The sequence below is a fragment of the Oncorhynchus mykiss genome, chromosome 2 (assembly GCF_013265735.2).
Source record: "Oncorhynchus mykiss isolate Arlee chromosome 2, USDA_OmykA_1.1, whole genome shotgun sequence".
NCBI lineage: Eukaryota > Metazoa > Chordata > Actinopteri > Salmoniformes > Salmonidae > Oncorhynchus > Oncorhynchus mykiss.
Genome location: NC_048566.1, coordinates 54,161,842 through 54,187,721, shown reverse-complemented (window position 1 = coordinate 54,187,721; position 25,880 = coordinate 54,161,842). Strand labels below are relative to the sequence as shown.

General features: G+C 41.3%; 1 protein-coding gene across 7 annotated transcripts in view; it reads right to left on the bottom strand.

Annotated features, from left to right (window-relative positions):
• The window catches only part of dgkzb (diacylglycerol kinase, zeta b), a 90,821-nt gene that overhangs the window by 3,866 nt on the left and 61,075 nt on the right, over positions 1-25,880 (bottom strand). For 6 of the 7 annotated variants that reach the window (XM_021565393.2, XM_036950707.1, XM_021565401.2 and 3 more), the window contains exons 7-28: positions 22,646-22,717; positions 22,180-22,296; positions 21,980-22,051; positions 21,752-21,847; positions 19,316-19,398; positions 19,131-19,191; positions 18,741-18,854; positions 18,153-18,293; positions 16,099-16,177; positions 15,939-15,994; positions 15,647-15,709; positions 15,336-15,409; positions 13,007-13,118; positions 12,517-12,716; positions 12,025-12,125; positions 8,911-9,002; positions 4,900-4,969; positions 4,662-4,702; positions 2,414-2,613; positions 1,707-1,811; positions 468-536; positions 315-349 (exon numbers count right to left, since the gene is read on the bottom strand). In XM_021565393.2, the coding sequence (XP_021421068.2) occupies positions 315-349; positions 468-536; positions 1,707-1,811; positions 2,414-2,613; positions 4,662-4,702; positions 4,900-4,969; positions 8,911-9,002; positions 12,025-12,125; positions 12,517-12,716; positions 13,007-13,118; positions 15,336-15,409; positions 15,647-15,709; positions 15,939-15,994; positions 16,099-16,177; positions 18,153-18,293; positions 18,741-18,854; positions 19,131-19,191; positions 19,316-19,398; positions 21,752-21,847; positions 21,980-22,051; positions 22,180-22,296; positions 22,646-22,717 (2,053 nt within the window). The remainder of the gene's footprint in view (positions 1-314; positions 350-467; positions 537-1,706; positions 1,812-2,413; positions 2,614-4,661; positions 4,703-4,899; positions 4,970-8,910; positions 9,003-12,024; positions 12,126-12,516; positions 12,717-13,006; positions 13,119-15,335; positions 15,410-15,646; positions 15,710-15,938; positions 15,995-16,098; positions 16,178-18,152; positions 18,294-18,740; positions 18,855-19,130; positions 19,192-19,315; positions 19,399-21,751; positions 21,848-21,979; positions 22,052-22,179; positions 22,297-22,645; positions 22,718-25,880) is intronic. The other variant, XM_021565373.2, reaches the window with a different exon arrangement.

Below are 25,880 nucleotides of genomic sequence, written 5' to 3'. Positions count from 1 at the left end.
TGGCCAAAATATCATAAAAATATCATATTTTGTACAATTCTGAATAATGAAAGTTCTAAATATGTTTTGAGTAGTACATGACCCTAGGATGGCCACAAATCAATTCTAAGTGGTTTAAATGGCTTTCTCCATTCTGATTGTTTTACAAACAAACTAGGGCAAAACTGATAGTGAAGCAGTCCAATTTGCTTTTTAATTTATTTAGCACTGTATCAAATGACCTTTATTCGACTGCATTGTAAAAATCCATACTGGTATGCAAGTACGGTTGTACCTATCCGTTCAGAATATCGAGAACAAATCAACAGTTTTACCTTTTTCAGCATCACACGACAGAGCACTTCCAGAACTGTGAGAAGGGCAAGAGGCAGATTTTACAACAAAGCTAAATGACATTGCACTGAGATGATGATCATAACAAGTAAGCATGACAGTAAGCGTGACACATACAGAAACAGACAGCATACCTAAGCATGGGTCTGAAATCAGCAATACTTGTATGGGGCCGATGAACATTCACAATTTTAGTGCCTCTCCTTCAAAGACAAAGACAGGATAAAACGTGGATGACATATCATACATATTAAGCGGTGTGTGACAAAGTGTGTTTGGATTTTTTTATTTTTTTTATTAAATCACAACGATAATTGGGAAAGTGAGCCAGACCTGAGTTCAAATACTATTTAGAGTAGGCCTATGTATGTCAATTACTTTTAAAGACATTTGTAGTAGGTATTTAGATTTTGAAAAATTTTAAAACACAAGTAGTTGAGCATTGGAAATACTGTAAATTTGGAAGGTATTGGCATGTATTTGAAAATACTGAAATGCAGAGTATTTATACAAATATTTGAATTATCCCATGCATTTGAGCCTGGTCTATTTGCTATTTGAAATAAAGTATTAGGAAAGTAAGCTATTTATTGAAAAGTATATGAAGATACTTTCAAAAACTTCCAAAAGAAGGAGTTGATTTGGGCCACACCATTTGAAAATACTCAAATACACAGAATTAAGTATTTAAAATGACAAATAATCAAATCAATCAAATCAAATACACGTGTACTGTATATGATCACAGGTTTGGAGTGAGCTAAAAGTTGTCTCAGGGAGCAATGCTGAATCAAGTTCCTTGGAAGCTTTTGAATACTTGAATGGAACATGTGTCCAAGTCATTTCTCTTATGACTCAACCCATACTGAACCTGAGAGAGATGACACGGCTTTGTGACACTAGGCTTTGTCACATCATTGCAGGCGGAATTGTCGTGCTATCTGACGTTAGACAATGTTGTTACATAGCAAGCCATACTGCTATGCTGATGGCTGACCATGAAGATGAAAACCCAAATCCACTATAATTAAAACAAACCCTCATGTATGCTGTTCATTAGTTCTACTCATATTAACTACCCAATTGTCAACATTTTGAGATCTGATGTTCTACCAACATTGTTTCAAGCTAGTTTGGTTATCGCTCCTGGCCATTGCTCATGACCAGAATGCCACACCATTAGAATGTAGACACTGATTGAACAGTCATCCAAAAGACACCACAGTTCAACAAAGGTCTGATAATTGGTCTCGTAAATAACATTGGTGCCACTATAGGCCAACAATAGATGGACTGATGAATTGGTAAAACCATACTACAATTGAAAATGTCCACAAAGATGTATAGGATTCAGGCTAAAGTCAGGGTCTGACCTGCACTGGCCGGTCTTGGAGGAGGCCTGAGAGTCGCTGCTGTGAGCTAGGGCCTCTGTCACCGAGCTGTCACTGGACACCCTCTTCCTCTGGGACTCCCTGATACTGCAGGAGGGGAGGGAGACGAGGTACAGGTTAGTGACTGGGAGAAGGACCACTCAGTACAGTAATAACATGACTTTTATGTTTTACATTCTTGCCAATATCTATGAATAGAATTGAAACTGTTGCTATCAAAAGTTTGTGTGTGTGTGTGTGTGTGTGTGTGTGGTGTAAAATTGGTCGTCAAGTCTGTCTGAGACCCAGCCATGTAGTTGTGTCATCTTCCCTGAGGGAGCCAACATTATATACAGGACCAGATATGGATCATGAGCTATTGTTCATCACCAGACACCACACCACCCTCACAGTATTGACTTTAACAGGGAACGGGAACTTTGATGGTGTCCAATAGTGAGTGACGGTCAGGCAGCAATGAAAGAGGGAGGTTTGTGTGTGCGCGCACGTGTGTGTGTGTGTGTGCCTATCTTTCAAATAAATAAGGTGCAAAGAAACCAAGCTAGAGTGCATCCACTTAAAAATGTTACCTTGTTCAGTCTCTAAACCATAAAGGGACAGTTTCCCAGACACAGATTAAACTTAGTTCTAGACTAAAATGCACTTTTAATGGAGATTTGGTTTAATCTTAAAAGTGTTTATATTCTCACCTGGGTCCTGGGGAGGAGGTGGGAGAGGAGGAGGAGGATGGGAAGGTAAACTGGCGAGATTCTGGCGTTTTGCACTCCCCGTACGAGTCTACCAGGTCGGGCATGCCCGGCGAGGTGCCCACCGTCTCCTTGATGACCAGCTCCGGGTCCAGGATGTAGAGGTCATCCTGGGAGATCTCCGTCACGTAGTTGAGGTGCTCCTTGAGGTTATAACAGGTTATTATAACAGTTTATAGCTTGTTTATTTAAAAAAAGAGTCACGACAGTGTGTCATAACATGCCTCATTAAAACCCTGGACAATGGGTGATATAGATGGGGGCCTTGAATACTTATAAGCTTTACCATAAGGTCCAGGAGTTTATCCTAGTCAAGTCATGTGGTCAGAAAAAAACTATATGGCATATTCACAGGCTTGTTAATGTATTTATTATTAGTATAAACAGGACAATTAAACAACAAAAAATAAGTAGGCCTCCACCCCTCCATCTCTGATTGACTGAGAAATTCAAGAAGCTGTCATCGTTAAGTGGCATAATGTATGCAAAGTATTGAATATTTACATTCATGCAATTCGAAATGAATTTAGTAACTTTGCCCCAGAAGCATTTAACTGCAGGGCGCTCTCACGTCCAATGGAGGATTGTGCCTAACTGCTTTAGGGGGCACAGTGAAGAGTTGGGAATTTCACTGTAAAACGTTTCCTTGTTAAGTAAAGTCTGTGAACAAACTTAAAATGTGTAAGTTGATTGTTCGGATTAAGGGATGCCAAAGTCATATTTTTTTGTATTTATCTTCCAGCTAAAGGGTAGTTCAGATTCAATTAGATCTGTAGACAAATACTTTTTTTGAATGGTTAGCTCAGAATATGAGCGTTCCAAAAGTTGTTAATATATTACAGAGATCAGTCCCATTGGGAGCCCAGATCATTTATTCAGAAATCCCATCATTGGATGGTTCGGTAGATGGGTTTCCCAAGGGACTCCATTGGCCAGCAACCTAAGTTGTAGATATATTTTAAAAAATGATTTTATGTGTATGTGTCTTTCAAATCTTGGATTGTTCTCAAACAACTGTCCATGATATCAACAAGGGTATGGATTCTACATTTGGATTATTGGGGTGATGGGAAAAGGCCCGCAAGGCGCTATTGTGAAATATTGGAGTATGGGCATGTTATTTTGATTACCAGTTACATAATTTTTCAACTTTCCACCAAATAGAAATTGTATGAGCAATAATAGGACCAAACCGTAGTTTACATTGTTTAAGGGACATAGGAGACACCAGGGAAATAGGAGACACCATATTTATCTCTATACTCAGCCGGGGGGGGGGGGGCGGAAGAATCATGTCTCAACCAATTTAGGATGGGATGAAATGCTAGTGCCTGGAAACACAATTTAAAGTTTGCTACGGCTAGTCCTACGGCTTTCCCTCTTTGTAAGTTTGTTCATTTTATCCAAGATCGTTTGCCTTGCCATATACATTTTGAAACCGCACTATGAATTTTATCCCAATAGAGCCATGGGAACCACTGAACTACAGAAATTCAGCCGTGGCGATATATTAATTTTAACAATAGATATTCTGCCAGTTAACGCAACTGGGATATTAGTACATCTACTGAGGTCGGATTGAATTGAGCGTTCTGTCAAAGTTTCTGTCAAAGGAAGGAAACATTTCTACAATTGGGATTCCATAAGTAGAGATGGAGTCCTTTTCAGGGTGTTGGAAAAAAGGCAGTAGGGCAGATTTGGTTCGATTTATTTTAGAACTTGAGATGGAGCCATATTTATCTATGATCTTCAAAGCATTTGGGAGGGATTGAAATACACTTTCTAGATAAAGTAAGATATTGTTGGTGTATAATGAGATTACGTAATCCATAGAATTGAGACATATTGGTGTAATTTCTTTCAATTGGCGAATTGCCTGGGCCAGGGGCCCCTTGGATTTGTTTTCAGCAGTGGTGGCAAAGCTACCGAAGTATATGGGAACAGCATGTTAGACTCCATAGACCTCTAGTCATTGATTGCACTAATGCTAGTTAGCAACTTCTTTCTGACTGCGTGCGAGACAAAAAAGGGGTATGCACGAGTTCATCTGACTATGGGTAAGTAGAAAAAGGGCCTAGTTGCCTAAATCATGCACAAAAAAATTGCATCATATTTTTTGGAGCTTTAGCATTCAGCATTGGTGAAGCCCCAGATGCTAAATTAATATAGGGGAAACACCGCAAGTACATACCTGAGCACGGTCTATCCTATAGAATCGATCAGCAGTTGTGCCTGAAAAGAAAACATACACCTTTCATAATCTATATGTTCCTGCCCATATACTGGCATTGCATTCCTGGACAGAAATCTAATGCTGCATTTCAATTGTTTTCAAAATGAGGAAGAGAGTTCCCTTATAAAAGAGAACGGTTAAAGGATGGTTAAAGTGGCCAATAAAATACTCTCTTTGTTCGGGTAGCAATACTTACAGTCAAGGAAGCACCATTTGGGGGAAAGCTTTTGTGACGACAGCCTCGCTGATTTCACAGCATCACTTTCCTTTTAGAGAATAATATAACAACATAGTTATGTCATCTCATTTCCTACAGCAAGTAACATCTTTATAAACCAAGTACTTCAGTTCTTCCAAAGGAGCATTTGAGGTTTGTCATTTTGTTCCCTGGAGTACATCTGAGCTCCACTAGGGGGCACAGCAGACAACATGAAGTCTATCATATGCTCAAATATTTAATGACACACTCACACTCTTTCTCTCACTTTCACCCCAGTTCCTTTTCTCTCACTTTTACTTATTTTGACACTCACTCATTCTTTCGCCCACACACATTTCCACCCTCCACTAATATTGTCACCCTTGGTGAAAATGAGCAAAATGGCCTGTAAGAAAAATGTCTTTGCTGTTTATCCTCTTGGTCTTTCAATCAAAATGTTTACAAAAAAATCTAACCTTTAAATGAAGTCAAATTATTTTAAAAATTCAATGTGAAGTAAATTCAATAAATATTTTTCTACATAATATGTGTGCCACAATTATTGGCACCCCAATAAATTCTTATGTGTAAAATCTAACTGAAGTATATTCCCATTCATATTTTACATTTTTATGTTCACCTGAGTGATTAGGAACACTTAAGTGGTAAGCCATGACTTCTTGTTTCACTGGGGTATAAATATGAGGTGACATACAGGCCAAGTTCCCACAGTCATCCATTACAGTAATGATGTGCGACAAAAGGTTTTTGAGCTGCACAAATCAGGAAACAGCTATGAGAGAACAGCTCAAAGGTTGAAAATACCCATTTCCACTATCAGGGCAATAATTAAGAAGTTTAAAGCAACTGGAGATGTTAACAATCGGCCTGGAAGACGACGTGTGTCTATATTGACTCCACGCACAGTGAGGAGGATGGTTAAAGTGGCCAAAAATGTTCCAAGGATCACAACTGGAGAATTGCAGATGTTAGTTGGGTCTTGTGGTCAGAAAGTCTCCAAAACTATAATAAAATGCCACCTCCGTAACCACAAGTTGTTTGGGAGGGTTTCCATAAAAAAGCCTGTGCTGTCATCAAACAACAAACTCAAGTGCCTACGGTTTGCCAAACGTTACAGGAACTTTCAATGGGACCGGATTCTATGGTCAGATGAGACCAAAATAGAGCTTTTTGGAAACAAACACCAGAGGTGAGATTGGCGTAGACAGAAAGATATCCATGCAGAAAAGTACCTCATCACCACTCTGAAGTATGGTAGTGGATCTTTGATATTGTGGGCCTGTTTTTCTTCCAAAGGCCCTGGACAACTTGTTAGGATACATAAACACAGAAAAAAGAAACGTCCTCTCACTGTCAACTGCGTTTATTTTCAGCAAACGTGTAAATATTTGTATGAACATAACAAGATTCAACAAACGAGACATAAACTGAACAAGTTCCACAGACATGTGACTAACAGAAATTGAATAATGTGTCCAAGAACAATGGGGGCCAAAATCAAAAGTAACAGTCAGTATCTGGTGTAGCCCCAGCTGAATTAAGTACTGCAGTACATCTCCTCCTCATGGACTGCACCAGATTTGCCAGTTCTTTGCTGTGAGATGTTACCCCACTCTTCCACCAAGGCACCTGCAAGTTCCCGGACATTTCTGGGGGGAATGGCCCTAGCCCTCACCCTCCCATCCAACAGGTCCCAGACGTGCTCAATGGGATTAAGATCTGGGCTCTTCGCTGGCCATGGCAGAACACTGACATTCCTGTCTTGCAGGAAATCACGCACTGAAAGAGCTGCATGGCTGGTGGCATTGTCATGCTGGAGGGTCATGTCAGGATGAACCTGCAGGAAGGGTACCACATGAGGGAGGAGGATGTCTTCCCTGTAAAGCACAGCGTATAGATTGCCTGCAATGACAACAAGCTCAATCCGATAATGCTGTGACATACCGCCCCATGACGGACCCTCCACCTCCAAACCGATACCGCTCCAGAGTACAGGCCTCAGTGTAACGCACATTCCTTCGATGATAAACACGAATCCGACCATCACCCCTGGTGAGACAAAACTGTGACTCATCAGTGAAGAGCACTTTTTGCCAGTCCTGTCTGGTCCAGCGACGGTGGGTTTGTGCCCATAGGCGACATTGTTGCCGGTGATGTCTGCAGAGGACCTGCCTTACAACAAGCCTACAAGCCCTCAGTACAGCCTCTCTCAGCCTTTTGCAGAGAGTCTGAGCACTGATGGAAGGATTATGCATTCCTGGTGTAACTCGGGCAGTTGTTGCTGCAATTCTGTACCTGTCCAGCAGGTGTGATATTCGGATATACCGATCCTGTGCAGGTGTTGTTATACGTGGTCTGCCACTGCGAGGACAATCAGCTGTCTGCCCTGTCTCCCTGTAGCGATGTCTTAGGTGTCTCACAGTACGGACATTGCAATTTATTGCCCTGGCCACATCTGCAGTCCTCATGCCTCCTTGCATGCCTAAGGCATGTTCACGCAGATGAGCAGGGACCCTGGGCATCTTTCTTTTGGTGTTTTTCAGAGTCAGTAGAACTGCCTCTTTAGTGTCCTAAGTTTCCATAACTGTGACCTTAATTGCCTACCATCTGTAAGCTGTTAGTGTCTTAACGACCGTTCCACAGGTGCATGTTCATTCATTGTTTATGGTTCATTGGACAAGCATGGGAAACCGTGTTAAACCCTATATAATGAAGATCTGTGAGGTTATTTGGATTTTTACGAATTATCTTTGAAAGACGGGGTCATGGAAAATTGACATTTTTTTTTTTTTTTTTTTTTTTTTAAGTATCATGGGCTTAAACTGGGCCTTGGTTGGATCTTCCAGCAGGACAATGAACCAAAGCACACCTCAAAATCAACACAACATTTTTGACATGGTCATCCCAATCCCCTGGCCTAAACCCCATAGAAAACCTGTGGGAAGGGCCTCCCGGGTGGCGCATTGGTCTAGGGTACTGCATGGCAGCGCTAGCTGTGCCACCAGAGACTCTGGGTTCGCGCCGAGGCTCTGTCGCAGCTGGCCGTGACCGGGAGGTCCGTGGGGCGATGCACAATTGGCCTAGCGTTGTCCGGGTTAGGGAGGGTTTGGCCGGTAGGGATATCCTTGCCTCATCGCGCACTAGCGACTCCTGTGGTGGGCCGGGCGCAGTGCACCCTAACCAGGTCGCCAGGTGCACGGTGTTTCCTCCGACACATTGGTGCGGCTGGCTTCCGGGTTGGATGCGCGCTGTGTTAAGAAACAGTGCAGCTTGGTTGAGTTGTGTTTCGGAGGACGCATGGCTTTCGACCTTCGTCTCTCCCGAGCCCGTACGGGAGTTGTAGCAATGAGACAAGATACTAACAATTGGATACTACGAAATTGGGGAGAAAAGGGGGTAAAAAATGTTTTTAAATTATAATAAAAAAAGAAAACCTGTGGGATGAGCTGAAGAGGAGAGTCCACAAGTGTGGACCTTGGAATCTGAAGGATCTGGAGAGATTCTGTATGGTGGAATGGTCTCAGATCCCCTGCCATGTCTTCTCCAACCTCATTACACATTATAGGAGAATACTCAGAGCTGTTATCTTGGCAAAGGGAAGTTGCACACAGTGCAAGGGGTGCCAATAATTGTGGCACACATATATACTTGAGAAAAACAGTTTTATGATAAGAATTCATTTTTTCTTCCAATTATTTTACTTCAATTAAAAGTTTGATTTCCTTGAATATTTTGAAAGAAAGACCAAGAGGATAAACAATAAATATATTTTTTACAGCCTGTTTTGCACATATTTACCAAGGGTGCCAATATGAGTGGAGCGCACTGTAAATGGACTTGGCCAATCCGTACTCTCACTCCTCCCTACAGTTGCGGGCACCAAAAAGTTAGGTTGCGTCACCGTACTGGCAGAACAATTGTGGCAATGTGTGTACAACAAGGTTTTAAAAGCGCTTTAGTTCCCACAACTGTACGTCTTCTACATACCTCTTCCAGACTATCCTGTAGACTCTCAATGTGTGAACGGCAGTTCTCCAGATCGCTGTCTCCTGGGACCGTGATGATGCCCAGTGGAATAGCTGATACAGGGAAAAGACATTCTGTTACAGTAGTTTCCAAATCAAATTTTATTGATCACATACACATGTTTAGAAGATGTTATTGCTGTTGTAGCGAATTGCTTGTTTCTAGCTCCAACAGTGCAGTAATATCAAACCATTTCACAACAATACACACAAATTTTCGGGTAGCCTTCCACAAGCTTCCCACAATAAGTTGGGTGAATTTTGGCCCATTCCTCCTGACAGAGCTGATGTAACTGAGTCAGGTTTGTAGGCCTCCTTGCTCGCTCACGCTTTTTCAGTTCTGCACACACATTTTCTATAGGATTGAGGTCAGGGCTTTGTGACGGCCACTCCAATACCTTGACTTTGTTGTCCTTAAGCCATTTTATCACAACTTTGGAAGTATGCTTGGGGTCATTGTCCACTTGGAAGACCCACCAAGCTTTAACTTCCTGACTGATGTCTTGAGATGTTGCTTCAATATAGTCACAAAAATTTCCTTCTCATGATGTTATCTATTTTGTGAAGCACACCAGTCCCTCCTGCAGTAAAGCACCCCCACAACATGATGCTGCCTCCCCCGTGCGTCACATGTCGGGATGGTGTTCTTCGGCTTGCAAGCCTCCCCCTTTTTCCTCTAAACATAACGATGGTCATTATGGCCAAACAGTTCTATTGTTGTTTCATCAGACCAGAGGACATTCCTCTAAAAAGTACGATCTTTGTCCCCATATGCAGTTGCAAACCCCAATCTGGCTTTTTTATGGCGGTTTTGGAGCAGTAGCTTCTTCCTTGCTGAGCGGCCTTTCAGGTTATGTCAATATAGGACTCGTTTTACTGTGGATATAGATACTTTTGTACCTGTTTCCTCCAGCATCTTCACAAGGTTCTTTGCTGTTGTTCTGGGATTGATTTCCACCTTTCGCACCAAAGTACGTTCATCTCCAGGAGACAGAACGCATCTCCTTCCTGAGCGGTATGACGGCTGTGTGGTCCCATGATGTTTATACTTGCGTACTATTGTTTGTACAGATGAACGTGGTGAACGTTTTGAAATTGCTCCCAAGGATGAATCAGACTTCTGGAGGTCTACAATTTTTTTTATGAGGTCTTGGCTCATTTCTTTTGATTTTCCCATGATGGCAAATAAGAACTGAGTTTGAAGGTAGGCCTTGAAATACATCCACAGGTACACCTCCAATTGACTCAACTAATGTCAATTAGCCTATCAGAAGCTTCTAAAGCCACAATAATTGTCATACTTTTCTGGAATTTTCTAAGCTGTTTAACTTATTGGTGACTGGGGGGCAGTATTGAGTAGCTTTGATGAATAAGGTGCCCAGCGTAAACTGCCTGCTACTCAGCCATAAAAGCTAAAATATGCATATAATTAATTAATATTTATAATGCTATTTCTGACTAATGTTGACTCTAATGTTGACTCTAACAGCCAGTGAACAGCCAGTGAAAGTGCAAGGCGCCAAATTCAAAACAACAAAAATCTCATAATTAAAATTCCTCAAGCATACAAGTATTTTACTTCATTTTAAAGATAAAATCCTCGTTAATCCATCCACAGGTCTGATTTCAAAAAGGCTTTACAGTGAAAGCACCACAAACGATTATGTTAGGTCACCACCAAGTCACAGAAAAACACAGCTATTTTTCCAGCCAAAGAGAGGAGTCACAAAAAGCAGAAATATAGATCAAATTAATCACTAACCTTTGATCTTCATCAGATGACACTCATAGGACTTCATGTTACACAATACGGGTATGTTTTGTTTGATAAAGTGCATATTTATATCCAAAAATCTCATTTTACATTGGCGTGTTATGTTCAGTAGTTCCAAAACATGCAGTGATTTTGCAGAGAGCCACATCAATTTACAGAAATACTCATAATAAGCATTGATAAAAGATACAACTATAATACATGAAACTTTAGATAAACTTCTCCTTAATGCAACTGCTGTGTCAGATTTTTTAAAAACTTTACGGAAAAAGCATACCATGCAACAATCTGAGTACGGTGCTCAGAGGCCAAAACAGCCAAAGAGATATCCGCCATGTTGTGGAGTCAACATTAGTCAGAAATAGCATTATAAATATTCACTTACCTTTGATGATCTTCATCAGAATGCACTCCCAGGAATCCCAGTTCCACAATAAATGTTTGATTTGTTCGATGAAGTTCATAATTTATGTCCAAATACCTCCTATTGTTAGGGCCAGCCGAAAGGTCGGACGAAAAAAATCCAAAAAGTTATATTACAGGTCGTAGAAACATGTCAAACTAAGTATAGAATTAATCTTTAGGATGTTTTTAACATACGTCTTCAATAATGTTCCAACCGGAGAATTACTTTGTCTGTAGAAAAGCAATGGAACACGAGGTAACTTTCACATGACCTCGCATCACGAGCTCATGGGAATCTTTCAAACACCTGGCTCAATCCCCTCTCATTCGGCCCCCCTTCACAGTAGAAGCATCAAACAAGGTTCTAAAGACTGTTGACATCTAGTGGAAGCCGTAGGAAGTGCAAAATGACCCCACAGACACTGTATATTGGAATGGCAATTAGTTGAAAAACTACAAACCTCAGATTTTTCACTTCCTGGTTGGATTTTTCACATGTTTTCACCTGCCATATGAGTTCTGTTATACTCACAGACATCATTCCAACAGTTTTAGAAATGTCAGAGTGTTTTCTATCCAAATATACTAATTATATGCATATTCTATCTTTTATGTTGAGTAGCAGGAAGTTTACTCTGGGCACCTTATTAATCCAAGCTACTCAATACTGCCCCCCAGTCATCAAGAAGCTTAGGTGCTAGTGATGGCTATTTAACAGTCTGATGGCCTTGAGATAGAAGCTGTTTTTCAGTCTCTCGGCCCCAGCGTTGATGCCCTTTGCTAATGGGCTGGAGCAAAAGCCTGCATGTATAGATCTGCTATATCCCTGCCATAGTGGTCTCCTTAGTAAGGGAATGACAGAGGTGCAGTGTATAGAATATGTATGTTTACACTCACAGGCCTCTTTGAGCTTGTCCTTGTCATAGTGCAGGGCCTCATAGGCGTGCATGCTGATCCTGCTCACTCTGATCTGCAGCTTCTCAGGAACCGGCTGCTGACTGAGAAGACACAGACAGAAACATTATGCTTGTACATATTGTATAGGTGTTTCTTAATGCTGGTCCTGGGGATCAAAAGGAGTGCACATTTTAGTATTTGCCCTAGCAATAAACACCTGATTCCACTAGTCAACTCATCAAACCTTTGATTAGTGGCATCAGGTGTTAATGCTAGGGCAAAAACTAAAAGGTGCACCCTTATGGGTCACTAAAACCAGGATTAAGAAACACTGGTATAGATTATTGATGGCTGGGAGAGAGCTACTAGTCATCCATATGGAATCACATGGATAGCCTTAACTCTAGCCTCGACTACACTCATTCTAGGTTTCTGATCTAGAACGGGAACACAGTGTTGAGGTCCGGTATCACAAGGTTTATGGTTACTAACTCATTGAGCTGGGGCATGGAGATCCTCCTCTTGGTCTTCTGCACCATGTTGGCCTGGTTCCTCAGGTTGATGTAGATGACGGAAGGGGCCAGCTTACAGGGCTCGCCATCTACCTGCATGGGGATGGACTTGTAGGTGGTCAGGGTCACTTCCTTACACTGGTTCAACCTCTCGCCGTGACCGCCCACCTGCAGAGTGGCCTGGAGGGACGGAGAGGAAGAGAGAGTGAGAAAATTGAACTGAATTGAATCCATTTTATTGATCCCCCCCCCCATATGGAAATTGAGAGATGCTGATGAAAGATAAACAATGATGTTGTAATGAAAACAACATTCCCTCCTTAGTGCCGTGGGGGTCTAAGGCACTGCATCTCAGTGTTTGAGGCGTCACTACAGACACAAAGCCTACAATGTGCATGTTAGGCTGTACAAATGGTAATTAATATATTCCATGAGAAGTCAGAGGACATCAGGTATGGTTGAGAGCTCACCAGAGAGGTCATGGTGAATCCGATGACCTCGATACAGCCGTCGTCGTGTCTTTGCGGCTCAAAATCAAGGTGCTCACTGGGGTGACCCCACGGCTTGGTGCCAGCACAGTAACTATGGCAGACAATCAAAATACAACACTTGATAACAGGTATAATTAATAATTATTTATAACTTGTTGCAAACATGTCTGAGCTATTATTATGTATTTTAATAAGACTTCTAATATGGTATGTCTCTATATTAAAGAAACGTTCTACCGACTCTAAATGGCTGGTATTTTGTCAAGCCATTGAAATGCACTAGAGAGGTCAACTCCTAGCTTTGCAATGACCTCTTCTGTGACAGCATGGGCAGAGCTATTGGCAGAGATATTGATAGACATCTTCAATTTAAAGTAGTCCATTTATTACTTATTATTCTACCTCTATGAGTGTATAGGCATAGATGTGTAAATAAACTGAAAAGGTGAATACCACCACCTACTGTACTGGAGTGTGTATAGTCTAAACAGGTAAAAGCTAAGGTTGGTTACTGCCACCTGCAGCGGTTATAGAATGTTTGCTCAGGAGCGTAATTCATTGGTTGACCCCTCCCGCTGACCTGGATGGAATTATGGGGATCCTTCTTTAACCCATAGCAAGTCCCATGCAAAACAGACTACGAGTGACTCTCATAATGAGATGAATATATCACATTATAAGGGTGTCATACAGCACATGCTCATGTTATGTCTTACACTGCTGCATCACAATGCCATCTGGTCCATTTGTATCGTTCTGTGTGTCCATTGAATTGACTCAATGTCTATTAATGGGAGTGTAAACATTGCATTCGGAAAGTATTCAGACCCCTTGACTTTTTCCACATTTTGTTACGTTACAGCCTTACTCTAAAATGGATTCAATTGTTTTTTCCCCCCTCATCAATCTACACACAATACCCCATATACACAAAGCAAAGACAGGTTTTTAGACATTTTTGCAAATGTCTTAAAAAAAAGAACCTGAAATTTCACATTTACATAAGTGTTCAGACCCTTTACTCAGTACTTTGAAGCACCTTTGGCAGCGATTACAGCCTCTGGTCTTCTTGGGTATGACGCTACAAGCTTGACACACCTGTATTTGGGGAGTTTCTTCCCTTCTTCTCTGCAGATCCTCTCAAGCTCTGTCAGGTTGGATGTGGAGAGTCACTGCACAGCTATTTTCAGGGTCTCTCCAGAGATGTTCAATCAGGTTCAAGTCCGGGCTCTGGCTGGGCCACTCAAGGACATTCTGGAGCAGGTTTTCATCACGAATCTCTCTGTACTTTGCTCCGTTCATCTTTCCCTCGATCCTGACCAGTCTCCCAGTCCCTGATGCTGAAAAACATCCCCACTGCATGATGCTGCCACCACCATCCTTCACCGTAGGGATGGTACCAGGTTTCCTCCAGACGTGACGCTTGGCACTCAGGCCAAAGAGTTCCATCTCGGTTTCATCAGACCAGAGGATCTTGTTTCTCATGGCCTGAGAGACCTTGCCTTTTGGCAAACTCCAAGTGGTCTGTTATGTTCCTTTTATTGAGGAGTGGCTTCCATCTGGCCACTCTACCGTAAAGGCCTGATTGTTGGAGTGCTACAGAGATGGTTGTCCTTCTCAAAGGTTCTCCCATCTCCACAGAGGAACTCGGGACCACCAGGTTCTTGATCACCTCCCTGACCAAGGCCCTTCTCCCCCAATTGCTCAGTTTGACCGGGCGGACAGCTCTAGGAAGGGTCTTGGTGGTTCCAAACTTCTCCCATTTAAGAATGATGGAGGCCATTGTGTTCTTGGGGGACCTTCAACGCCGCATAAATGTTTTGTTACCCTGTGCCTCGACACAATCCTGTCTCTGAGTTTTAAGGACAATTCCTTCGACCTCATAGCTTGGTTTTTGCTTTGACATGCACTGTCAACTGTGGGACCTTATATAGAGAGGTGTGTGCCTTTCCAAATCATATCCAACCAACTGACTTTACCACAGGTGGACTCCAATCAAGTTGTAGAAACGTCTCAGAGATGATCAATGGAAACAGGATGCACCTGAGCTCAATTTCGAGTCTCATAGCAAAGGTTCTGATTACTTATATAAATAAGTTTTTTTTTAAATTTTATTTAAATTTTTATACATTTGCAAAAATGTATAAAAACCTTTCTTATCGGGTATTGTGTGTAGACTGATGATGACATTTTTTTATTTAATCAATTTTAAAATAAGGATGTAATGTCACAAAATGTGGAAAAAGTCAAGGGGTCTGAAGACGTTGAATGCAGGTGCATCCAGTTTCAAAATATTCTAAACGCTTACCTGGGAATGTTGAGGAACACAAGACATTGCAACTTCAAGTCCTGGACTTTGGAGGTGAGGTCTGTGCCGTCACACTGACAAAGAGGGGTTTCAGAAAAACAGAGTACAGACCATAGAGTTACACATATATCTCTAGAATGGACATTGGTATCCTAGAAACATGCCTACAAATCTACCATCTTCACCATGAAAATGTTAATTCTAGAAACTGATCAAATATGGTATATAGACACTCAGTCTTGGGACACATCCACATTCTTTCTCGTTGTGCTCTGGGTCTTAGTCCCATTCAGGTCTAGAAGTGCACTCACCACAACTTTAATGTGTTTGGCAAGGTCTTTGGAGCTGCCACTCAGAAAGTCAGAGAAGGCCGTCTGCAATAAAGAATCAGGTTTGAGTAGAAAAACAGTTTGAAACAAAGCGAAATGGGGATGCACTATCTGAACTTGTCCAATAAGAACACTAGCTTTCCGTTTAAAACCGTTTTGAAACATTTTGCCCTAATGAACATGCCCTAGATTTATAGTAAAGCAGATCAGACAAAGAACAAACAACTCCATAGTGGGAGAGGAGCAAAGTTATATATTTTGTCAAAGCACTCACCCCTGCATAGAACATTTTATTCCGCAAACGGCTGTTGAATTTCTCTGGGTTGGCCTCTAAGGAGAGAGAGACTGCTTTAGACTGTTGCTGCAGTAACATTTATTATAGTGACTAATTTCAGCTAGCAAAAATAATTTCAGCTAGCGAAAGATGCACAAACCTCTGGACTCGTGGAACCCCAGTGTGACGTGAGCGTCGAAGCCGAGGCTGAAGTAGTTGTTGAAGACATCAATTGGGAGCTAACAAACAAAGCAGAGACACATGATGTCAACAGAAATACAGTGTCCTCCGTAATTATTGGGACAGTGACAAATGTTTAGTTTCTTTGGCTCTTTACTCCAATACTTTTGGTCCCCTGAAATGGGGGGACTATGTACAAAAAGGGCTCGAATTTCTAAACGGTTCACCCGATATGGATGAAAATATCATCAAATTAAAGCGGACAGTCTGCACTTTAACCTCATAGTCATTGTATCATCACCAAATCCAAAGTGCTGGAGTACAGAGCCAAAACAACAACAAAATTGTCAATGTGAAAATAATTACAGGGCTGATGTACATACAGTAGATCAGCATACTGGTAGCACTGTTTATCCAAGAAAATGTTTCATTCATGTTACACAAATCCCATAATCAAATCAAACTTAATTTAAAGTGCATTTTAAATTACAACACACTTCAAATGAAAACAATAATAGAAGGAGGAAGTGTAAAAACATACAGGTATGGCTAAACCATGGCTAAAAGGTGGGTTTTTAAAAGTTATTTAAAAACCTCTATGGTGTCTGCCCCTCTTACCCGACAGGGCAAGCTGTTCCACAACTGAGGTGCTTTACTAGAGAACACTCCGTCCCTCGCCTTGGTTCTGCATCTAGGAACCATAAGCAGACCGGGTCCTTGGGAGCGGAGTGCCCTCACTGGGTTGTATTGAACGAGCATGTCCGTCAGATAAAAGGGGGCAAGGCCATGCAGTGTCTTAAAAGTTAAGAGTAAGATCTTAAAATCAGACCGATAGTTTACAGGCAGCCAGTGTAGTGCAGATAAAACTGGAGTAATGTTCTCCTGCCTTCTGGTGTTAGTTAAAATCTGAGCTGCAGTGTTCTGTACAAATTGTAGACTTCTAATATTACAGTCTGAGCAGCTGGAGAGGAGGGCATTACAGTAGTCTAGGTTAGATGAAACAAATGCATGGATGAAGTGTCTAATTATGGAGACGTTCCTGAGATTGAAGTATGCTGTTTTGGATGCGCTTTTTATGTTGTTGTAAAAAGGAAGGCCGGGGTCAAAGGTAACACCAAGGTTTTTAAGAACCATGTTTGGTGTAATGAGGCAACCATCAATGTTGACAGTGAGGTCTGACACATTGTTTGTAAATGTATTGTGGCCAAGTAGCATAATTTCTGTCTTATCAGAGTTTAAAAGCAACAAGTTGTCATCCAGTGTTTAACATCTGTGATGCAAGTCTCATGCATCGTCTGGGTTAAAATATTATAATAATTGGGTATGATCAGCGTTGCAACAAAAGTGGATGTTGTGCTTGCAGATGACATTACCAAGGTGTAGCATATACAAGTAAAATAAAAGGGGTCCAAGCACAGAACCTTGGGGAACGCCACATTCAACCTTGGAACATTCAGATGAATTATCACCCAGCTTAATGAATTGATACCACTCAGAGAGGTATGATTTGAACCAGTTGAGAACCTGTCCTCGTAGACCAACCAAGTATTCTAGCCTCTTAGTGAGAATAGCATGATCAATCGTATCGAAGGCAGCACTTAAATCTAAAAGAACAAGAATAGAGCCGTGACGATGGTAAGAGGAAAACATTAGGTCATTTACTACCTTGACAAGTGCAGTCTCAGTGCTGTGAAATGGTCTAAAACCGTATTGGTAGGTTTCAAAGATACTGTGTGAATTTTAAAATGGCTTCAGCCGCTGGGCTACGGCGTTATCAAGTATCTTCGAAAGAATGGGAGGTTTGAGATTGGCCTAATTACAACCAATTTAAGAGACTGATCATAGCATAGCATATACCGTCAAAAATATATTAAGCAATTACAAACGACATCCTTCAATCACATTTTATTTTAAAATGTTATGCTTGTGATGTCCTTATCTCTATGCAGAGACATAAAACAATGCAAATACTAATAGTAAAATTAGCCTATAAGCTTTTGACGACTGGTGTGAGACACTCTAAACTGAGTTAACCTTGTCTGTCTGGTGCTCGTCCTTCTCCTCCTGAACGGCCTCTGGGTTGGGCTCCACCAGGAGGTTCCAGCGATCCAACTGCACCACGTTCCCATCCTCCACATGAGACAGGATCTTAGACACTGGCTCATCAGTGTAACCCTGCGGGAAAAGACCAGAAAGGAATTTCACAAAAACAAAAGACAAAAACATACATCCTCAATATCTAACTGAAATAATTTAAACAATATTGCAACAATACAACTTGTATTGTGTTAATCTAATTGCTGATGGTGTCTTTTCTTGCTACTGTGTCTCATTCCTCATTTTGCCTCTCTGATGACACAAGATAGCCTTTAGCCTACCCAAGACAGCCTATAGCCTAACAGCGATTCAATAGCCCATGGTATTTTTAAGCAATAAGACCCAAGGGGGTGTGGTATACGACCAATATACCACGGCTAATGGCTGTTCTTAACCACGACGCAACGCAGAGTGCCGGAATACAGCCCTTAGCCGTGGTATATTGGCCATATACCAAACTACATAGTTTATAATCTAGGATAAATCTCTAGTTCATGGAGTGGTTCCACACAGCCAGCCACTCACCCCTCCCCAGTTGAGAGTCCTGGCCAGGTCGTTCCCCGTCCCCAAGGGCAGGACAGCCACGGCAGGCGCAGGGTTCAACTGGAGCTGGTCCAGGACAGACAGGATCCAACCCACCTGGCAAACCAGGTAATTAGAACAAGAATGGCACACGCCACTTTCTGAATGGCACACGCCACTTTCTGAATGGCACACGCCACTTTCTGAATGGCACACGCCACTTTCTGAATGGCACACGCCACTTTCTGAATGGCACACGCCACAGTCAGAGGCAGACAGTGAACTATTCCTCTTCTTACAGTCCTTATATGCATTACGTTTCAGGATTTTCAAAAATGATTATTATATTAATTATAATATTACTAATGTGAAGCGCTGATGTCTAGTACTCACTGTTCCATCCCCTCCACACGCCAAAATCCGCAGGTTGGGCACTTTGGAATACATTTCTAACCTTGAGGGATAAAAACACAACCGGCACACTAATTAAAAACACAACAACTGCTTACGTTGTTATTTCATTCTAAACATGACCAAACCGTTAACTTTTGTGAATGCAGTTGTTGCGTGTTTCTTACCCCTCCTTGGGCCCTCCCTGGGTGAGGTCAAACACCTGTCGGGGGTTGAGGTACCACATGAACGACTGGATGATCTTGGCTCCCTGCAAAAACAATAGACATTTTGTCAGCCGGTAATTGTCATTAAAAATGACTGCCGGTCTCATGGTAATTGACCATTAATTAACATAAACATGTTAAGCATCTCTGGGCTTCCACGCATACAAGCTGCCATTGGAACATCTACATTTTAAAAAGTAAAATACATTTAATACAGCCTATACCATCACAATAAAATAGATTAGGCCTATAAATCTAGGAATGTCATAGAAAACAAAACATAAGGGCTGCATGTTGATGTTAAAAAATAACAACATTGTCCTCATCATTCAGATTATTCAAAATCAATCATGAAGTGTTCAGAAAGTGATTGGAGGGACAATAGAGCGCTGCGTACCAGGCCATTAGCGAAGGCCGTTAACAAATTTGGTAGAATATCCATCAGCGCCATTCATATGCAACGTTTTGGATGGGATTACCGTGACCAACGTTCACAGGGATTTAACGACGTTATGAATTGTGACTGCCGGTGTGGCGGTAATACGGTCACCGCGACAGCCATATTTGGAATTCACGTGATGAGGTAGCCCTGTCAGAGTAGTAACACATATGTCGCTCTCTAACATAAAATACTTTACTGTAAAGGTTAAGCTGTTGGGTCGGGGTCCCACAACGCATCAACATCATCAGTAATTCATTTCTACACTAAGGGATGTAGAAAGTGTAACTAACTTCAGCGTAAATCTCTCATTGACATCAATGTACAGTGCATTCGGAAAGTATTCAGACCCCTTGACTTTTTACACATTTTGTTACGTTACAGTCTTATTCTAAATTTGATTAAATAGGTATTTTTTTATCATCAATCGACACACAATACCCCAAAACAACAAAAACAGTTAACATTTTTGCTAATTTATCAAAAATAAAAAACTGAAATAGTACATTTACATAAGTATTCAGACCCTTTACTCAGTACTTTGTTGAAGCACCTTTGGCAGTGATTACAGCCTCAAGTCTTCTTGGGTATGGCTCTACAAGCTTGGCACACCTGTATTTGGGGAGTTTCTCCCATTCATCTCTGCAGATCCTCTCAAGCTCTGTCAGGTTGGATGGAGAGAGTCGCTGCACAGCTATTTTCAGATCTCTCCAAAGATATTAGATCGGGTTCAAGTCCGGGCTCTGGCTGGGCGACTCAAGGACAGTCAAAGACTTGTCCCGAAGCCACTCCTGAGTTGCCTTGGCTGTGTGCTTAGGGTCGTTGTCCTGATGGAAGGTGAACCTTCACCCCAGTCTGAGGTCCAGAGAGCTCTGGAGCAGGTTTTTATCAATGATCTCTCTGTACTTTGCACCGTTCATCTTTCCCTCAATCCTGACTAGTCTCCTAGTCCCTGCTGCTGAAAAATTTCCCCACTGTATGATGCTGCCACCATCATGCTTCACCGTAGGGATGGTGTCAGGTTTCCCCCAGATGTAACGCTTGGCATTCAGGCCAAAGAGTTCAATTTTGGTTTCATCAGACCAGAGCATCTTGTTTCTCATGGTCTGAGTCCTTCAGGTCCCTTTTGGCAAACTCCAAGCGGGCTGTCATGTGCCTTTTACTGAGGAGTGTGGCTTCCGTCCGGCCACTCTACCATAAAGGCCTGATTGGTGGAGTGCTGCAGAGACGGTTGTCCTTCTGGAAGGTTCTCCCATCTCCTCAGAGGAACTCTGGAGCTCTGCTAGATTGACCATCGGGTTCTTGGTCACCTCCCTGACCAAGGCCCTTCTCCCCCAATTGCTCAGTTTGCCCAGGCAGCCAGCTCTAGGAATAGTCTTGGTGGTTCAAACTTCTTACATTTAAGAATGATGGAGGCCACGGTGTTCTTTTGGTACCCTTCCCCAGATCTGTGCCGACACAATCCTGTCTCTGAGCTCTACGGACAATTCCTTCAACCTCATGGCTTGTTCTGACATGCCATGTCAACTGTGGGACCTTATATAGACAGGTGTGTGCCTTTCCAAATCATGTCCAATCAATTGAATTTATCACAGGTGGACTCCAATCAAGTTGTAGAAACATCTCAAGGATGATCAATGTAGGCAGGATGCACCTGAGCTCAATTTAGAGTCTCATAGCAGAAGCGCCTGAAAGCTTATGTGAATTATATATATTTTTTTATATACATTTGGAAAAATGTATAAAAACTTGTTTTCACATTTTCATTATGGTGATTGTGTGTAGATTGATGAGGAATGTTTTATTTAATCAATTTTAGAATAAGGCTATAACTTAACAAAATGTGGAAAAAGTCAAGGGGTCTGAATACTTTCCGAATGCACTGTATGTTTGAGTTGTGTGGACAAATCCCCATACACAGTGGTGTCAAGGGAGCTGTGGACATTGAGCAAACTCACCTGGTTGCCTCCACTTTTGGGGTTGACGAACACCAGCAGAGGTTTCATGAGTTGCGAGGGAACAGGCTTTACTATGAAGGGCTTCCATCGACCATCCTGGAGCAGAGAAAACAGTCGAGACACTAAGATGTGTCCTCTGTTATCTCAATGTTCTCATCATCAAATGAGATAACGTAAGAGGACATTATCATAATCACAATATGTATATGTTAATACGATTTTCCTTACCTCTACTACCTTCTTACTTGGCTTCCCTTTCAGAGATGTGCGTTTCTTCTTTTTACTTGATTTTAATGATGTCTGAGAAGACAAAAACAAATACATCCATTGAATCAACATAACTGTGTGTGTGTGTGTGTGTGTGTGTGTGTGTGTGTGTGTGTGTGTGTGTGTGTGTGTGTGTGTGTGTGTGTTGATCATTGCAGTACCTGTGGTTTGCGGACCCGGATGATCCAGGTGGGCGGCACTATGACGGAGGCGTGAGCTCCCAGCGAGCAAGGCTCCTCGATCTGCTGTAGCATGAAGCACGTCACCTTGTTGTGATACTGGACAGAGGAGAGTACAACAATCAATAACCATACCAAAGTTACCAAAGTCAGGATACACAACTCCACTCTCTGCTCCAAACTGAAATATCCATCTCAAACTGACCCAAAGTTAGTATGTCCCAATGTGCTCCCCATCCTTTCCCCTTGGCCTTAACCTTTCTATGTTTGCAGAACTGTAAGGTGGAAGAAACAAAGTGGAAGCTCGACCACTATACTGTGTATACCTATCCAGACCCTTCAGATGTGCAAACATCGAAGAGTTAGTGCCAAGGGAAAAGGGTTGGGTGTGAATAGGGACCATACTTATTTTAACAGTTGATACAGCCTATGGACTACGGGTACTTACTGCCTGTTTGCACCAAGAACAGCTGATTGCAACAATCTCTTTACTATGGAATGAGAACTTCTGTTGAAAACCCTGTAGAGGAATAAGTAACATTTTACAAATTTGCGTTGACAGCTCTTAATGGTTTGCAGTACTTGAGTATGTGTAGAGCAGGGGTGTCAAACTCCTTCCACGGAGGGCCAAGTGCCTGCAGGTTTTTGTTTTTTCCATTCAATTAAACCCGAGACAACCGGGTGTGGGGAGTTCCTTACTAATTAGTGACCTTAATTCCTTTAATCAAGTACAAGGGTGGAGCAAAAACCCACAGCCACTCGGTTGAATTTGACACCTGTGCTGTAGAGTGAGCTCCAAAAGTATTGGGACAGTGACAAATGTTTTGTTGTTTTGGCTCCAGAAATGTGGATTTGAAATTATTATGACTATGAGGTTAAAGTGCAGACTGTCAGCTTTAATTTTAGGGTATTTTCATCCATATCAGGTGAACCATTTAGAAGTTACAGTACTTTTTTGTACATAGTCCCCAAATGTATAGGGGACCAAAGGTATTGGAACAAATGCACTTATATGTGTATTAAAGTACTCAAAGGTTTAGTATTTGGTACCACATTCCTAGCACGCAATGATTACATCAAGCTTGTGACTCTACATGATTACGGATAGTCCTGAATCAGGGGTACTCGCAATGCCGTTGCGGGTACATCAAATAGAAATGTGATTCACATTAAAAAATGAAAAATAAAAATATTAAAAATGTAAAAAATCTTTCACATTTTCAAACAGTACATTTCTATTTTCCAACTGGGCTATACATTTGGGTGAGGTTTTTTTCTCACCTGAGTAGCCTCGTTTCACTGCCAAAAATAAAATTTTGCCATCTAGTATTCAGCGAAATAACAACACAATGTCAAATATAGGTAGTCTAGTCAGATAATTAACATCCAATCACATAAACCGTTGCTCTCTCACAAGAAACCTTTATTCTTGCGCAGACATTTAGAAACGACACGTTATAATTAGAAATATAAGCCACGGGAATTTGTGGAGCGAGAATAATGTACAATAACTAAATAAAGAGCAAAATGATTGATTATCATTACTTGTGCCCTGGTTCTATAAGAGCTCTTTGTCACTTCCCACGAGCCAGGATGTGACAAATACTCACCCTCATTATTTTGTTTAATAAATATATCGTATAGTGTGTGGCAGGCATACAATGATGGCAAAAAACAACATTTGAGAGTGCATTGACCCTGGTGCTAGAGGGGATACACAGCTGGAGGTTGAATGTTTGAAGGGGTACGGGACTATAAAAAGTTTGGGAACCACTATCCTGAATGAATCGTGAATAATGATGAGTGTTAAAGTTATAGATGCACAAATATCATACCCCCCCCTTCAAAAAAATGCTAACCTCCACTGTTATTGTAATCGTGGGAGGTTAGCATGTCTTGGGGGTATGATATTTGTGCATCTGTAACTTTCTCACATCATTATTCACAATTCATTTATGACTACACGTAAGTTTAGAAACATATTCTATTCTTATTTACAATAAAAGTGACTCCAAAATGACACAATACATTATTTACCATTCATTTCTATTGATAACAAAGACATCTGAAACACAACCAAAGCAAACAGCAAATGCATCCAACAAGTACACATAAGTACATTTTTCCAAATACTTTTGGTCCCCTAAAATGAAGGGACTATGTGCAAAAAGTGCTGTAATTTCGGTTCACCCGATATGGATGAAAATACCCTCAAATTAAAGCTGACAGTCTGCACTTTAACCTCATAGTATCATTTCAATCTAAAGTGCTGGAGTACAGAGCCAAATCAACAAAAAATGTGTCACTGTCCCAATACTTTTTGACTTCTCCACATTTTGTGTTACAGCCTGAATTCAAAACAGATTAAATATTTTTTTCTCTCACCCATCTACTCACAATAACAAAGTAAAAACATGTTTTTCGAAATTTGTGCATATTTATTATAAATTAAATATATAAATATCTAATTTAGATAAGTATTCACACCTCTGAGTCAATATATGTTAGAATCACCTTTGGCAGCGATTACAGATGTGAGTCTTTCTGGGTAAGTATCTAAGAGCTTTGCACATCTGGATTATATAATATGTGCACGTTTCTTTAAAAAATTCTTCAAGCTCTGTCAAGTTGGTTGTTGATCATTGCAAGACAGCCATTTTCCAGTATTGCCATAGATTTTCAAGCAGATTTAAGTCAAAACTGTAACTAGGCCACTCTGGAACTTTCTATGTTGCCATGGTAAGCAACTTCAGTGTATATTTGTCCTTGCGTTTTATGTTATAGTCCTGCTTATAGGTACATTTTTCTCCCAGTGTCTGTTGGGAAGCAGACATATCCAGGTTTTCCTCTGTTTCACAATATTCCATTTATTTTTATCCTAAAAAAACTCCCTAGTCCTTGCCATTGACAAGCATACCCATAACATGATGCAGCCACCACCATGCTTGAAAATATGAAGAGTGGTACTCATTGACGTGTTGTGTTGGATTTGCCCTAAACATAATACTTTGTATTCAGGATTAAAGTTAATTTTTTTGCAAACATTTTTTGCAGTTTTACTTTAGTGCCTTATTGCAAACAGGAAGCATGTTTTGGAATATTTGTATTCTGTACAGGCTTCCTTCTTTTCACCCTGTCATTTAGGTTAGTATTGTAGAGTAATACACTATTGTAGATACATCCTCAGTTTTTGCCTATAACATCCATTACACTCTGTAACTGTTTTAACGTCACCATTGGTGAAATCCCTGAGCGGTTTCCTTCCTCTCCGGCAACTGAGTTAGGAAGGACGCCTGTATCTCTGTAGTGACTGGATGTATTGATACACCATCCAAAGTGTAATTAATAACTTCACCATGCTCAAAGGGATATTCAATGTCTGCTTTTTTTTTTACCCATCTACCAATAAGTGCCCTTCATTGAGAGGCATTGGAAACCCTCCCTGGTCTTTGTAGTTGAATCTGTGCTTGAAATTAACTGCACGACTGAGGGACCTTACAGATAATTCTATGTGTAGGGTACAGAGATGGGGTACCTATTATGTGACTTGTTAAGCACATTTTTATTTCTGAACTTATTTAGGTTTGCCATAACAAAGGAGATTAATACTTATTAAGACTTTTCAGCTTTTCATGTTTAATTGACTTGTAAAAACAAATGATGGGGTACTGTGTGTAGGCCAG